At 40.7% G+C, this 17,469-nt stretch overlaps 1 protein-coding gene across 2 annotated transcripts in view; it reads left to right on the forward strand.

The window, feature by feature from the left end:
• LOC129703234 (mucin-like protein) overlaps nucleotides 1-8,081 on the forward strand; it is a 155,051-nt gene extending 146,970 nt beyond the window's left edge. For both annotated transcript variants that reach the window (XM_055645528.1, XM_055645529.1), the window contains 4 exons: nucleotides 1,674-1,862; nucleotides 4,068-4,114; nucleotides 5,025-5,131; nucleotides 7,288-8,081. In XM_055645528.1, coding sequence (XP_055501503.1) covers nucleotides 1,674-1,862; nucleotides 4,068-4,114; nucleotides 5,025-5,131; nucleotides 7,288-7,344 — 400 coding nt within the window. In that variant the 3' untranslated portion in view covers nucleotides 7,345-8,081. The remainder of the gene's footprint in view (nucleotides 1-1,673; nucleotides 1,863-4,067; nucleotides 4,115-5,024; nucleotides 5,132-7,287) is intronic.
• Nucleotides 8,082-17,469: the final 9,388 nt, after the last annotated feature.

Consider the following 17,469-nt stretch of genomic DNA (forward strand, 5'->3'; position numbering starts at 1 on the left):
TGGGAGATTGGAACCTTCACGTGGTTCCACTAAAATCAAACTTCTGCATGAGACACAGTGCATCTCACAGATGTCTAATCACAATGGGACAGGGGTGGAAGATCTCTCCCCCTCCCTCCCTCTCACAATGCCTTTGCACCTGGCCCAACTTGCCCCGCCCAGCCCTGTCAACCCCCCCCCCCCCACCCCCCAGCATGCCTGCTAGCCCCGCCCACTGACCTCACAATGCTGTTGCACCTGGCCCATCTGGCTCCGCCCGACCCTGCACCCCGGCCTGCTTGGTGGCCCCGCCCGCAAATTTAATTATACGTCACTCAACATCACTAATTCTTAACATTAACTTTTAATTTCAAAGCGTTTTTAAAAAATAAATTTGCTGTATTCATTGACAGTGTGTGTGTGTGTGCTCGCTCGTGCTCGTTCCACTTGGCAGTTGGCTGAAAAGTCGCCTAAGTGATTCCTTACAATGTTATTGTGTCTGTAAGGTTTGAGTTATAAGGAAAGGCTGGATAGGCTGGGTCTTTTCTCCCTGGAGCGAAGAGGCGTGGGGTGCCTTTGCAGGAGTTTATAGAATTATAAGTGGCATCAATAAGGTGAATAGCCATTGTCTTTTCCTCCTGGGTAGGGCAGTCTAGAACTAGACGGCATGGGTTTAAGGTGAGAGTGGAAAGATTTAAAAGGAACATTAGGTACACACTCTATGGTGCATATGTGGAAGGTGCTGCCAGAGGAAGTGGTTGAGGTGGGTACAAATAAAACATTTACAAGACATTTGGTACATGGATAGGAAGGTTTAGAGGGATATGAGCCAGACACCAGCAAGTAAGACTTGGTCAGCTTGGACAAGTTGGGATGAAGAGTTTGTTTCCATGCCTTCAGATTCATCCCATTATTGTGTCTAAGTTCATCACTTAAACATTTCCAAACAGAAGTTTAAGATATATCAAACGCCACTGAAGATCAATGGGTTTATCTCAGTTTTGCCTCTAAATCAGAATGTTAATTTTCAAATCACATTTTTAAACATAAGCACATAAACCTCAGCTGTTCAGTGTTGCACTGATGTATCGGTCAACACATTGAAATGAGACCCCTTCAGGTGGCATTGAAGATCCCAAGCATTATTTCAAGAAAAAGGTGGAGAATTAAACTTGGTTTCTTGGCCAATATATACATCTCAATCAACCTCATTAAACAAGTTTAATTATTATTACGTTGCTGTTGTGGATGAAGCTGTGAGCAAATGGACAATACTTAAAAAAGCACCTTTGTTGTCTGAAAAACTCTTATGGGCCTAACTTACTTACTCAATTCTTCCGGCAACTGCCAGCACCCGTAATAGGTCATTGTAGGTTGCTGAAAATGTTCAACATGTTACGACTCTTTGGGCGACTACTCACGACCATACTCGCTTCACCCATGACAAGTCGCCGAGGTGTCGCCTGTATGGTCCTGAGTAGTCTCCTCAGTTGCCCAAAGAGTCAATAGCGTCTTTCTGGTCGTCGCTGGATTTTCAACACATCGACCTACAACGACCTAATACGGGTGCCGGCAGTTGCCGAAAAAGTTGTGTAAGTGGGACAGGCCCATTAGGAACTTAAAAGTTAAGATAAACATGCTAATCTTTTTACTTGATATCTTACCAGTCCCTAATGCCGCTGCGTTTTTTCCAGATGCGTTCCACGCACAATATATTCTAGCTTCGGTGAACACTGCGAACATCTATCAATGAATCTCAGGGCATTTTTTGGCATTCTGTTTGGAGCTTTAGCATTCTTGCTTTTACTGATGTTAGCCATATTTGTAATTGTGTGGAAGTGCAAATCAAATGGACGGAACAGATTGACAAATGAAACAAACAGGTACATTAGTCTTTATATTGCTTCAAATTATGCAGAATTACATGGAAGATGCACCTTTGTTACTGTGGATCCAATGTTATTAATTTCCATGTTCATCACCAAAACCAGGGTGTGCTGTAAACTAAAACTGCAGTCAATCAGAATTGTAATTACAACAGTTGATAATGAAAGAACAATTAACTGTAGGTTTTGATTTTGTTTATAAATGAAAATACATTTCTTAAAAATTAGATTTTGATTTATTATTGTCATGTGTACCAAAGTACTGGGCTTTGCATGCTATCCAAACAGATGAGGTAACACAATAAAGAAAACACAAGTGCAATAGTCAGAGCATAGGGGAAGATGCAGAATTGAGAATATAGTTCTCAGCATTGTAGTGCATCAGTTTTACAGACAAAGCCCAAAGTTCATAATCGGGTAGAGGTGAATTGGACAGTACCATAGTTTATGAAAGGACCGTTCAGAAGTCTGATAACATTGGGGAAGAAGCTGTTCCTGAATCTGGTAGTGTGTGCTTTCAAGCCTCTGTACCCTCTGCTGGATGGGAGAAGGAGAAAAGAGCAGAGGTGCATTGTTCAGCTGTTCAACACAAAGATGTGGGACTCGGGGCTCCATCCAGGTCTGCAATTTATATGCTGGCCATTAGTGAGGACTGATAGCGTTGCTCTGTCTTTTGAGTCCTAAAGTCACCCTCGTCACCCCGTACTGGATCTGATAGAAGCCGCCGTCTCCTCCTCTTGTGTAGGAAGGAACTGCAGATGCTGGTTTAAACTGAAGATAGACACAAAAAGATGGAGTATCTCAGCAGGACAGGCAGCATCTCTGTAGAGAAGGAATGGGTGACGTTTCAGGCCAACACCCTTCTTCAGACAGGTTAGGGTTAAGGGAAACAAGAGATGCAGATGAAGATGTGGAGAGATAAAGAACAATGAAAGAAAGATATGCAAAAAAGTAACGATGATAATGGAAACAGGCCATTGTTAGCTGTTTGTAGGGTGAAAATGAGAAGCTAGAGTGACTCAGGTGGGGGAGGTTTAGAGAGAGAGGGAATGCTGGGGCTACCTGAAGTGAGAGAAATCAATATTCATACCACTGGGCTGTAAGCTGTCCAAGCGAAATATGTTTCCCTTATCCCTAACCAGTCTGAAGAAGGGTCTAGACCCGAAACGTCACCCATTCCTTCTGTCCAGAGATGCTGCCTGTCCCATTGAGTTACTCCAGCTGTTTTTGTCTCCTCCTCTTTGTCTGGCTACACATTTTCCCCGGCCAGAGATTTATCAATTGTAACAAACTCAGTGCTAATTGTGATATCGCCAGCTCAGCTGTTGCAAGCCCATGTGTTGACACCACAACCCAGCACACGAGGTGATGCATCTCTGTATGTTATGCCATAATGAGCCCTTTTATGAACATGAGTGCCAATGTTCCTTGCTCCTCAAAGTTCCATCATCTCAGACATCAGTCAGGAATGTGACAGGATATTCTCTATTTGCATGGTAGAACATACCTCCAACAAGACTGAGCACCCAGAATAAAGCAGCTATTTTGAGCAGTATATCATCTTGCACCACCACCGCACAGTTGCTTCAATGGGTATCTCAACAAACTGCAGTGCACTTGCTTTCCAAGGCTATTCCATTATAACCACCCCCCCCCCCCCCCCCCTCAAAGACCAAGACCTCTAACGCATGAAGGCAAGTGCATGGGGACACCACACCATACGCCATCCTGACATGGAAATATATTTCAGTTTCAACATCATTGCTGGATTTCACTCAATAGTGCTCAGGTGTACCTTCATGAGAAAATGTATAGCTTCTTAGCTGAGCAGCTCGCAGCAGTTTTTTAAGGAAATCGGCAATGAGCAGTAAATTGCAGATACTGAAAATGTTTTGGGGCAAATTTACATCTGAGTTTCATATTATCTTATATTTAATCAATGTTTTTGTAAGTGTGGTACTTACCTCCCTCCACCCTCCATATTGTCTACATGGTTGTGACCTTGGACATTATCTAGTTATCCCAAGTATTCCATATTTAACCCTCACCATGGACCTTTAAAAATCATTATCCAACTAAGCTTTCATGAATGAGAAATGTTTGCCTCTTGGGGCAGAGAATGCAAAAAACCTGCTGTAGCTCTAGGCAGGCTTCTGATAGTTGAATCATTAGGTTTATTGACAGCTCAATATTGTTTTGCAGCATTGGAGATGTGGATCGGCAAATATTCTCTTGGCAAACTAATCCATGTAAGTATTTTAATCACAATTTTAAATGTTGATACACAGACCTCTTCAGATAGATATTTGATCTTTGATCTCATATTAATTGTTGCCATTGTATAGTTATTGCATTTTGTCATGGTAGAGTTTATGAGGGATTAACTAAATAGTGGGGTTCATTTCAACTATTTAGCAAGCCAAAAGCACTTTTAGTTTAGTTTAGTTTAGAGATACTGTGTGGAAACAAGCCTTTCGGCCAACCAAGTCCGCACCGACCAGTGATCCCCACACAATAACACCATCCTACACTAACATATATATTTGTATTTATACCAAGCCAATTAACATACAAACCTATATGCCTTTGAAATGTGGGAGGAAACTGAAGATCTTGAGGAAAACCCACGTAGGTCTCTGGGAGAATGTACATATTCCATACAGACAAGCACCTGTAGTCAGGATCGCTGGTACATGGATAGGACAGATTTGGAGGAATATGGACCAAATGCGGGCAGGTGGGACTAGTGTAGCTGGGACATGTTCGCCAATGAGGGTAAGTTGGGGCAAAGGGCCCGTTTCCATGCTGTATCACTCTATCTAATAGTTCTAGTATCTAGCTTTGCTACACCTAAAGTGGAGGTTAAACCACATGGCGATGACTTACTGTTTGCAAGGGGATCAAATGTAATAGAAAAGCTGGGAAAATCAAAGCTCAGCAAATATCAGTAACCAAACTACCCTACAGTATGGCACTCACTTATCTGCCTCTATCAGAGATGTGCAAACTACTAGTCATGCAACTATTTACAGATATATTGGCATGTTTTTTTTTAAATTTTCACATGACAATAGAAACTAGATGCAGTTGGAAATGTTGTCTCAAGCTCTTTGAACACAGTGTCCATGAAAAACTAATGAAATGTATTTATTATTTCAGTTTCTTCTAAAATAAAAGATACAAGCATCTTGCCTTCTTTGAATGAAAATAATCTGTCATCTTTAGCATGGAAACCACATCTTGAAAATGTCAACACTGCAGCAGAGGTACGAAAATAATAAACAATAAGCCCATAGTTTGCATTAGGGTGTAAATTTTGTTTTGCTAGTAGTATAATAGAATATTTCTTAATAATTGGGTTTTGGTAACATTATGGTAAAAGTATTAACCTCACAAACTGCTATTATTAATATTAAAGAGCACCTTCATCATGATTACAGGCTTTTGTATTCCTTTTAGTCTAAACCAAAAGTATGATATTGACAACTTATATGATTATTCTCAGTTGTTATAATCTTTATCCTTGTTTTAAATAGTAAGACCAAGTCAATGGATATTTTTAAAGCAGATAGATAGATTCTTGATTAGTACAGGTTATGGGGAGAAGGCAGGGGAATGGTGTTAGGAGAGAGAGATAGATCATCCATGATTGAATAGCAGAGTAGACTAGATGGGCCAAATGGGCTAATTCTGCTCCTATCACTTATGACCTTACGTGTTTTCCAAGTCCTAATTATTTTTCACTCAAAAAGACGTCCAGAACAGCTTAAGGAGCATGTAGCTATAGTTGCTCACAGAAGGTTAGCAGCCAAGTATTTCTAACATTTATTTATTTGATTTTCATAATTATACAATAGTTACACATTAGATGGACACAAAATGCTGGAGTAACTCAGTGGGTTGAGCAGCACATCTGGAGAGAAAGAATGGGAGACTTTTCGAGTCGAGGTCCTTCTTCAGACTGGGCGTCAGGGGAGAGGGAGACTAGAGATATGGATGCGCAAGGTGTGAAAACGACAGATCAAAGGAGACAATGTCAAGGAATTGTAGAATTGGCTGAGGGGAAGGTGACAAGAAGGCGTTCAAACAGTAAAATTAACCAGGAGGATAGAAAAACAAATCAGAAAACTAGGGTGAGGGAGAGACACAGAGAGAGAGTTAGAGAAATCAATATTGATACTGCTGGGTTGTAAGCTGTTCTCATACCTGGTGGTCACTCCATACAATGCTTCAGCTGATGGTTCAGTAGAGAATTGCTGACCTGATGCAGGTCAGTTCATTTCTGAAGTCTACTCATGGACATTGTAATGAAGAAGTCATGAACAGTCTAGAGTTTAGATATATAGGCACATTTGAACTCCTACACCGACACTGGACTTAGCAACGGGTCCACACAATCGTTTTCTGAAGTACAGACGTATTTCATATCTGATCCTTCAACTATACTACAGAGATAGCTGTTTTTAATTATTTGTTTACACAGGCATACCTTCACAGCAGGGTAGTGGAATCCTTTAGCAGAGGCCTTATTGCCACTCAACCACCCTGCGTCAAGGGATGGTGGAATCAACCAGGGCTCACATTTCAGCTCAGTTTGGTACTTCAGAGCCACAAAACAATGAGGCTTCCGATGCAGAATGTGGACACATCAGTGATAGATATTCTATTAATCTCTCACTGTGTTCTGGTAATTTGTGAAATCTGTTTAGCTACCCTGTTTTCTGATTTACCACCTTTAAATCTTATATAGCATCAGCACCTTGATTAGATTTCTTCATAACATTTCCTTTCCAATGAAAGGGATACCCCAACATCTATCTTCCACAAGATATGATGAATTAGCCAAACATTGTAGTCTAATTTAGAGATTTCAAGTAATTGTTATTTTCCACTGTATCTCTGACAGTATTACACCATTTAATTTATCCATGTTTGATGATGACGGCTGATTTGTACATCAGTCTAAACATTATCAGTACAATAAAGCACAGAACGTTGCCACCTCAGTAGTTTTGGAATGTTTCCATAATCCATTCTCAGCACTTTTAGCAATAAAACTAAATATTTTCTCCTTCTGTTCAGAATAGAGCTTCCTATTTAAATCAAAATCAGTTATTAGATTTAGTTTAGTTCTTGTTTAGTTTAGATATATAGTGCAGAAAAAGGCCCTTTGACTCACTAAGTCCGCACCAACAAATGATCCTCGCACATTAACATACTAGGGACATTATATTTATACTAAGCCAATTAACCTACAAACCTGTAGGTCTATTGGAGTGTGGGAGGAAACCAAAGTTCTCAGAGAAAACCCATGTGGTCACGGGGAGAACGTACAAAGTCCGCCACCTCTCATTTTCTCTAATGTTTAGCCATTCAAATAACATTACCTACCATACCCAGTAAAATGTTCTTTTTTTTTTAGATTAAAATTCAAAAACCATCACTCAGAAGGAACGGCGATGAGTCCAATGTACCATAAATTCACCAAAAATCAAAGCCTTTTGAGAATTTCATTGATGCTCTGTTTCGTGCAACAAGTGACCCACAGGTGTGACCTTTCAATTCCACCGTGAAATCATCACAGGAATCTGGGTTCATCAAATACATGTACTTCAATATATTTTGAATTACCTATGCTTTAAATCAACATTATTTTCTTGTCTTGTTTTAAAATACTGACACCGATGTTCGAATGAGTAATTGCTATTTTTGGAATTTTTATATTTCGAGTCGTATAAAGATTAGTTTTATTCCTGCCTTCTATCCATACCGGCACCTTATCACTTATAGGCGTGATCATTAATTACTTCGTAAAAGTTGCAAAGAAGTGTTTTTGGGAAACTAAATGGATAAACTTTAATGCTGCACACAGCCCTGATAATGTAGCTCAATCCCTCAACATTTGTTTTAACTATTGAAACGTACAAATATAATTAAAAGTACATAATTGTATGTATTTTAGAGCACTTTTACATATATATATATATATATATATATATATATATCATGGAATGTTACTATTTTACAATCTGATTTCTGGGATAAAATGTAATTTGTATGTGAATGTTATAGTTGATTTTTGTGAAGGTTGACAGAGTTTACACTAGAAATTCACCTGCATTTAAATACGGTAATCAATTTAAAGAAAATAGTTCAAAAATTCTGTTCCAAATATTACATTTTGAAACATTTAAATAAAGAAAACAACTGATTAAATTAGTGAAGAATTTCTATTCTGTTCTGAAGAATAATGGTATCTCCAGCAGATAACATTAAGGTTAAGTACATTGAGGGAAAAATGGTAACCAGAAATAAAATGGGACAGCTCAGAAATCAAAGTGGTCAACTCTGTGGAACCACGAGAGATGGGTTAGACCCTTAATGAGAATTTCTCCTCTGTTTTTACGATGGAGAAAGGACTGAAGAACTTGGGGCAGTCAATAGAAGTGTCATGAGAGCAGTAAGATTATGGTCGAGGAGATGCTGAAGAATTCGAGAACTAACGACAATTCCCCTACCTGTTTCAAGTCTGCTCACACGGAGCAGTCTTGCATTCCTTTCATACAGCCGACTGGAATTTCTGGACTTCGGTTCCTGCGGCTGCAACAACTTTTTGATCGATCTTCATCTCGCTCCTGAACTAGTCGGAGCAGCGGAGCGGCAGAACGCCCGCGGAGCAGCAGAACGGCAGAATACCCGCGGAGCTGCGGAGCGGCAATATGCCAGCAGAGCCGCGGTGCGGCATAACACCGGCGGAGAAGCGGAGTGGCAGAACACCCGCGGAGCTGCGGAGCTGCGGAGCGGCAGAATGCCAGCAGAGCCGTGGTGCGGCATAACACCGGCGGGGAAGCGGAGCGGCAGAACACCCGCGGAGCTGTGGAGCAGCAGAACACCGGCGGGGCGGCGGAGCGGCAGAACACCAGCGCGCACCAAGTCAGCTCCACCGGCCGGAGGCACCAACAGACGGCGACGCGAACGAAAGCACCGTTCCTTTGACATTCCAGCTCAATAGCTTTATGTGTCTATCCATGCATAATAAAGAAAAACATTAAGTTGTAATGTAAATACAATGAAGCAAATGACAGGCTGAAAACAAAGCAACGGGTCAGTGCAGGTTGAAAATGACACTATTGTAATGATGTGTTTATATAAATTGCTAAAATGTTACTGACAGTGACATAACCCCCCTCCCCACCCAAGAAAGCTGCTATAGAAAGAAGCAGCAAGCTCTTCCAAACAAACATATTACAATTCGAAACTTCCTGTCTGACGTTAAACTATTTCTTCAGTATTATGTACTAAAAAAAATACATATAAGCACCTCTATAATAACATTTTGGCTTATCCAAATAGCCCCAAAAAAATATTGCTATGAAGACTGAATATCAACTTTAGAATAACTGAACAGTGCAAACACTGAACTGTGTCAACAGTGAACAAAACGGTTATATGTAACCAAAACTCACATGGGTTAACATGTCCTTAAAAATATGATTGCAGCTTGAAAGTTACTTACTGGCCCATAAAAGCTTTTAAAGAGCCAAAGTTAGAACGCAACAGCACACAGATATAGGGCCAGGCCAGACATGGTAACAGCACATAAAAATCCAGCTGGAAGTCATTTCTAATTTACAGTGCACATATAGTGATATTTGGCTGTAGCCATTTTATGTAAGTATCTTAGTAAATAAGCAGCACACCCGGATGAATGAGCACATTCAGCCATGTAAACAAACCACAGACGTTAGCTGACATGCTGCACGTCTTGCCAATAGGTAGAGCTATACCATGTTATCTCTCTTCCAGTGGGTTCAAAGTCCTTAAACAGAATCTCTATGGGGGTTTAGATGACCTAGGGAGGCTGTCGATGTATTTCTGCGTCTCCTCGGCTGAGTTTATCCATTTTCTGGCTCCACCGGACAACGTGAGATGGAGTCCAGCTGGATATAGCAGTGCAGGTTTTAGTCCCAGTTTCTAAAGTTCTGTCATGACGTCTCTGTACTCTGCCCACTGGCTCTGAACTTCAGGGCTGTAATCCTCCACAATCCAAATTGGTTTGCAGCGAAATTCGAGTTTCCCTCCCCGCCATGTCTCTCTGATGAGGAAATCCTTTGCCTGGTAATGATGCAGGCGGAGAATGACTGGCCGCGGTCTCTGGCCAGGGACCAGTTTAGCATTTAGGGAGCGATGGGCTCTGTCGACTTCTGGAGGGGATGTCAACGTCTCGCTCCCGAAAACCTCTCGCAGCAAACTTGAGGAAAAACTCAGTGGGCCGTCCACTTTTAGTGGATTCCGATAGGCGGAGGATGCCTACGTTTTGTCGCCGACTTCGGCCCTCCAAGTCAGCCACTTTAGCCTTTAGTTTAGTATTGTCACAACTCAGAGTGGAACAAATGTTCTCAAGGTCGACGACTCGCTGGTTAAGGTCCTCTGCAGAACGTTCCAGGGATGAGACACGTTAATCACGGTCCTCCACTGTAAGCTTAATTTGTTCTAACTTTGAGTCAAGCTGACCAAACAAAGTTTTAAACTCGGTGGCTAGTGCTCGAGCAGCGTTAGTAATGGCCTCCAAGCTAACATTAGCGTCCTCTTTTTTGCTCAACTTTGTACCCTTTGAAGCCATTTAGAGAGACAGCCACACTTACTCTAAAGAAATGTCAGACGAGTAAAAAAGCTGATTTCGTTCTGGTGTAAACATTGGAGGGCGGAATGTTGTGAAAATTTAAAGTTTACCGAAGCGCTCGCTTAGTGCGTCTACTCCATCTACCTCTCAAACCGGAAGTCTGCTCTTTTCTTTTTAAAGCAGTGTCCTCAATTTATCCCTCTGTTCCTATTCCTCTTCTTTTATCACCATGTCTTCCCACTTTAATCCTTTTGGTATGCCTTCTTTCTTGTTCTAAACTGAATTTCTGGCTTCTCAGATATTCTAACCTCCTTTGCAAATTCATTCACTTTCCTTTTAAAATCTTCCACTGATTCCTCCTGATTTATAACGTTCACACCTGTTGTCTTTTACTTCTGTTGCCTCCTCACTGCCTCTCTCTCCTTTCTCTCCTCTTTTCCCACCTTTCCAACTTATCTGCGGGCATGTAATTAATAATTAACACTTCCATCTTCACACATTTATCTTGAAAGTGCCTTTCTTGGGCCACTTACTCACAAATTTCCTTTCTTTCTCCTCATTTCTCAGAGTGCTTTATAATACCCTCTTTAGATACAGGGAACGTTTTACTTACCAATTCAACTGCAGTTACCTTACTTATTGTATTACCTTGTGTTGTGCACTTTATCAATCAAACCAGTCGTTGTCCGTTATCTTATTCTGCCCCCCTTCTGTAGTTCTCCATACTATCCTATACACTGTCTATTTCTGAAAATCTCAGCAAACAATCAGATCAATCACTTCGAAAGACCTCAGTGTCCCCCCGTGAAATCCCAGCTGGATCGTCACATGATACTGTTTGCATCTTAAGAACAGATAAAATACAACAGATTAAAGTAAACCATACAAACTTTCACTTTTTCTGTCAAACAGGAGTGATCAAAGATGTTATAATTCAGAAAAATCCAGTGGTTTAGCAAATACCACTTTAACTCATGTCTAACCACTGTCAGCCAGCTCCCTTTTCCCTGGGCTCCATTGATTTATTACCCTTCTCCAACCAGAATGTTTATCTCAACAAACCATAAAAGCTTTCTGCAATTAACTTATTTCCAACTATTTCAATCCATTCTCCCCACGATTCCCAATTTCCAATTCCTAGTACTATACTAGTACATACTAGTAACAATTTTCCAAATTAACTTACTAAAAAAAATATATAAAAGAAACATCAGAAAAACCAAGCAACCTCCATTTTCCAACTTTCTCCTTTTAAGTTGAGAGGAGACAAAGCATTAAGCGTTATCTTACAGCAGAGGGTAGCTGTGCATAGATTCACCTCCCCGCTTACAGTTTCTTAAAGGGACACACGCCTGCTCATACAACATGTGGTTTACAACAAACAAAGCACTTATCACATATATGAACTAAATTCATTCAAAAAACGTTTTTAAACACAAATCACATTCGTTCCATTCTTACTTCAAAGAAATTATGCAATTTTCTACACATATTAAATGTATCTAATAACCTCTCTCTCCTTAAACATGAGAGCTATCTTCTTTGTTTGACTCCTGGTACCATACGCTACAGGACTACCTGCCAGTTGTGGAGCGATTGGAGTCAAAGAACTCTGTACTGGTTTTGCTGCAGTTTGAAAAGCAGGATTTATTCAGAAAAGCAAAATCTGCAGTGGGTGTGAGTGGTGCTGCAGGCTCAGAGCGTCTGTTGTGTGCACAAGATGTACAAGGTGTTGGATTTGAAGGTGGAGTATGTGGAACGCAAGAGGAATGTGGAGGCTGCAAACTTTTCCTAATTTTAATGCTTTCCCAATCTTCCAAATATTCGTCGTCTCCCCCTTCAAAGCCAAAGCCAACCAATGGGTCCCTCAATACGGGGCGCCGTCCTGTATGGTATGGCTGCCCAGCCTGCAGCAGTCTGTTTTTTTAACCTCTTTTTTTATTTGTAGCGAGTTTTAGTGTTTTGTTTTTAGAGCTCTAGTCTTTTATATGTGGGGGGGGGGGGGTGGGGGGGGGGGGGGGGGGGGAGGAAGGGGGAAACTACTTTTCAGGGCCCCTACCTGGTTGGAGAGGCGGCTTTTCTCCGGACAGCACCTTCGACCCATCCTCGTGGACTACCAGCGGGCCTGGAGCGGCGTTTCCTGAGGGGACTGGCCAGAACCTCGGCTTCGGCAGCGGCACAGTGCTGGAGCACTATAGTGGAGTGGACGATGCCTTGCCTGGGTCGCCGTGCTTGAACTCCGGAATGCTGAGTCCGCCGATAAAAAAACATTGTGGAGCTGCGGGTCTGTGGAGCGGCCAGCTGCGGCTGGCAGCGCTGACTTTAACATCAGGAGCCTGTGATCTCTCGCCGAGATCGCCAGTAGTGGAGCTCTATTCAGCATGGCCTGTTGGCTTCGGAAGCTGCGGTCTCCGGTAAGGAAGTGGCCGTTCCAGGTTTCCCATCCCATTCTCCCGACAACGGAGCACCATCACCCAGCGAAAATGACCTGGAACATCGGGCCTCCGTAAAGGTGACTGCGGAGGCCATAATAGGCCCGACTATGGGTGGACATGGGATGGGGACTGGACTTTGTGCCTTCCCTCATAATGGGAACCATTGTGGGGGATGGGTTTTTTATGTTTTTATCTCTTTATTATTGTTGTCTGTATTCTTTTTTTAATGTGCTGCATTGGCAATAAGCATTTCACTACACCTATGGTGTATGTGACCAATAAATAACCTTTGAACCTTTGAACTCTAAGTCTACAAATGCTGGTTTCCCTTCAAGGGTTTTCTTTTACTCCCATTCCTTATGTTCTTTCATACATTCACATTCCTTTCTCAAGGTATCTGGAGGTCTGTCTCCTTCATTATTATCTAACTATTCCAAGCTTCAATTTCTACCAATTCGCCATACTCGCAGACTCTCTACTTGCTTTCAGTTCTTCATAATATTTTCTCCACAATCCAATAAGCTCCTTTGCTGCATCACAATTACTGCATTGCCAAATACTCTGTTCTATGTATTTCACTCCCTTCAATGTTCCAACCCCTCCTTCGGGCCACAACACATCTCCTAGTATTTTATTCAGTGCTCCTGAAAAGTTTTTGAATCTCTGGTTTCTGCGGTAACTCGCTGCATACTAATTGTAGCAGGCTCTCTGGATCTTCCATTGTATCTCATTCTACTTGGTTTCCCATTGTTACCAGCAATGGACACAATCTCTCAAACGATTCACACAATAACTTAACGATTCACACTTCACTCGCAACTTCCACAGACTTAACAAGTTCACTCCCAAACAATGGCCAAAAGCTTTTCAGTGTGTCAGTTAGTGTCTTACACAATCAGCAGACAATCAATCTCTCCTTTCAACCCGGGTACACCAAAAATTCATTCACACAATCTCACACACAAATATTCACACAAGCTTCCAATCCCGTAAACAATTTCAAAGTCTGTAAACAATCCTAAATCGGCAAATGATCTAAGGTGCTTTAATCTAAGGTGCAACGAAACAATCAAACACAGTTCAGCAGCAAATCGTCTACACTTAAAACACTTCAATCATAATAAGCAAGCAAAATCATACTCAAACAAGAAATTATTCTACTTATTACTATCATGCAAAAACACACTCCAATATAGAACACAAGCATTCGTCTAATATCACATTCGCTAACTGTACAGTCCAAAAACAAATCACAATATTTTAATTACCCAAATCGTGCTGTTTTCAACCAACAGAACCCTTCCCCTGGATACAAGAGATTTTTCCTTCAAAGTACTTCTTCACTTGGTTGTACTATTCCCATCAAAGTAATCTTCCGCTAACATGTGCTCTTTCCTCTCCCAAGATCTACTTGGTGGTGCACTCCCCTTCAAGGTACTCTTCCCTAACGGGTACCACTTCCTTTTCCCAAGTTACTTTTCCACTAACAGGCTACTCATCCCTGGTGCCAAAAGATATGACCCCTTGAATGAACAGCCACGACTCAGACTCCAATTACAATAATAGTCTTAATCACACTATATTAACATACAGTCACAATTCAAACTATGATTACAACACTCCAAAACTCTAAATTAACAGAACACAAGAACACAAGAACACACTTAAAGACAACGGCAATATTAAACACACTTTACACTATAATATTTATACGTTCAAATTCAAACGATCTAATATATACACTTTTATTAATTTACAGTAGCTAGTGCTCTCAATATGAAAGCCCAGAATATATCAATGACGGATCTCTATACAATAGCCTGTCCTTCAATATGAAGCCCTGAATTTGGTAGAATTTGGATTGAAGAATTTAGACCTTTAAACCAAAAGTAATTACCGTTCCCACTATTTTAGCTCCTTTCCCACTAAACTGAATGATATAATAGACGCGTCTCCCAATTCCAATCAATCCTCAGTGTTGTCTGAGAGTATTTTCAGCCAATTATACTCCAATGCTGTGCAGTCTTCAAACTGTTCCGGAGTTCTCAAACTTATCCATAGTTCTTATAGTACTCACATAGGCGGAGCCTTCAACCTCCTAGGCTCTTCCTTCCAACCTGCTAAGTAATGGGCTAGAGCATGTATCCGCTTCACACTGGCTTTCGATGCCAATCTTTAAGGTGTCCTTCCAATCGCACCCTCAGCACCGATACAGTATTTCTCCGCTTAATACTGTTCCCTACTCAATCCTGTCTCTTTTTTTATTTGTTTTATTTTTTATTTTTTTATTTTATTTATTAGAAGTAAGTACAATACAGTGGTACCTTTTTACAGGTTCCCAAAATTATGTTAACATAATACATTCTCTGTACAACTTCCTTTTTTTTTAGAGAGAGATAAGAAAGAAAGAGATAGTAAACAATAGAGGACAGTCTAGTGTTTGTGAAAAAAAAGAGAGAAAAAGAGCTAGTAAAGAAAATAAATAAGTAGGAAAGTGAAGCAGGAGGGAGATTATCCACTCGCCACAAGGAGATGCTTTTTTATATTCTTGATCATCTTTCACCCATACCTGAAACTTTTAATTTTTACGATACTGTTGCACCACATGAATCCAAAAAATCAATAAATGGAGGCCAACTCGTTAAGAATTGGTCTTGTTTGTCTATTAGGAGGAGTCTCTTTTCTTCCAGGTGGGCTGTGTCCAACATATTACTGGTCCACATTTTAAATGTTGGTATAGTTGCATTTTTCCAAAATTTAAGTATACGTTTGTTTGCTGTTATTAAACCATAATTAAAAAATGAATTTTGGGGTATATTCAATTTGTTCCTGTCTCCCTTTACTCCGGAAATAATCATTTCAGTATTAGGTTCCATTTTTTTAATCTTAAATAGACTAGTGAATATATCAAATATATCACACCAAAATTTATGAAGTTTTGTAGAAGAAAAAAAAGAGTGTGTGATATTGGCATTTTGAGAGAGACATTTGTCACAGATGGGATAAATATTTGAATAGAATTTATTCAACCTAGTTTTTGAATAATATAATCTGTGTAATATTTTAAATTTAATTAAATTGTGTCTAGCATTAATCAAACATTTATGTATATATATCAAATAATTTCCCCATGATTCTTTGAAATTTTTTATCATTAATTATTTTTCCCAGTCTTCTCTGAGTGCCTCTGTTGATGGCAATTCTCTGTTAAGAATATAATTATATAGATATGATATTAATTTTTGTGAGTCCGCCTTAATATTCATTGCTTCTTCCAGTGGGTCTATCATTATGCTCTGAAATCTTGGTATATTTCTTCATAAAGTCACATATATGTAAATATTTAAAGTATTGGTTGTTATTCAGTTTAAATTTTGATTTTAATTGTTGAAATTATAATAAATTTCCCATTTCATACATGTCACCCACCTTTTTTAATTCCCAATCTTTCCCTGTCTCTTAAGATACCCCTTAACCAATTCTGGTATCCGATTCTGAGTGGGGCCTCCAACCCCTGAAATCTCTGTGGTGTCAGGCCAACTCAATGGTACCCGACTGCAACAGCTGTTGACTAACTAAGGTGTGGGGACTTTAACCTGCTAGAGCAAAGCCTTGTGAGCCTAACCCTCACCACACCATTAGGCAAGGACTCTCTATCTCTCTAAGCTATCAGTGCTTGCCATACTACTATTCTCTGATCTCGTCGGGAACCCCAACACAAACACGCGAATGATCGATTCGTCCCGAGCAGTGAAGTGGGGAAAACTGATTCGAAAACCGCACCGTGGCACTGATTTCTCCTCTCGCAATCTAGAATGATTCAACTCCCCGACCGCAAACTTATGTCTGGGGCTCCGTTGAGATCCCGGACGAGCCCCCAATGTAATTCTGCTTCTAATCTCACCCTGTTAGTCTTGTTCAGTAAAACATTGAGTCAAGCACTGGATCAATTAAACTTCTTTATTCTCAAACACGAACACACTTCCTATACGATACCTAACCAACACCATGGGTCCGATACTTGTCTCTATTCATCCAAGCCCTTCAGCCTCATGCAAATAGACACCTCCAGATGGTCAGCATGGTCCCAAGTGCTGCCCCAGAAGATCGACACATTGATAAACGATGACTCATGTGCTGTCCCCCTCTTATATGCTGTATCGGACCCTGGCACTTACATAGAGGGGGGGGAGGGACCTACAAACCAATCACTGTATTAATACATTTTACCAGGTAACATAAACATTTGGCAAGGCCCCATGGCACAAAATCACAAGATAATAGTGCAAAGACCATGCAACAAAGTTAACAGTGGTATTATAACATACCTTTCCCCAACCTATCCTGATCATGCATTGGGCAAGGCTCAGTTCTTTCTGCAAAACCCTCATACATATTAACAATTGAGGGGGACATCTGGACATCACCCTGTAATTAGCTTCCTCCCTGGACACAGATTTTTCTGGAGCCATGGAACTCATAGTTTTTGCAAGCTTTTGCCAAGCAGGGTTTTGCAAAGGCAGAAATTCTCCATTTTCTCAATACT

This window comes from Leucoraja erinacea, chromosome 14, assembly GCF_028641065.1.
Source record: "Leucoraja erinacea ecotype New England chromosome 14, Leri_hhj_1, whole genome shotgun sequence".
Classification (NCBI taxonomy): domain Eukaryota; kingdom Metazoa; phylum Chordata; class Chondrichthyes; order Rajiformes; family Rajidae; genus Leucoraja; species Leucoraja erinaceus.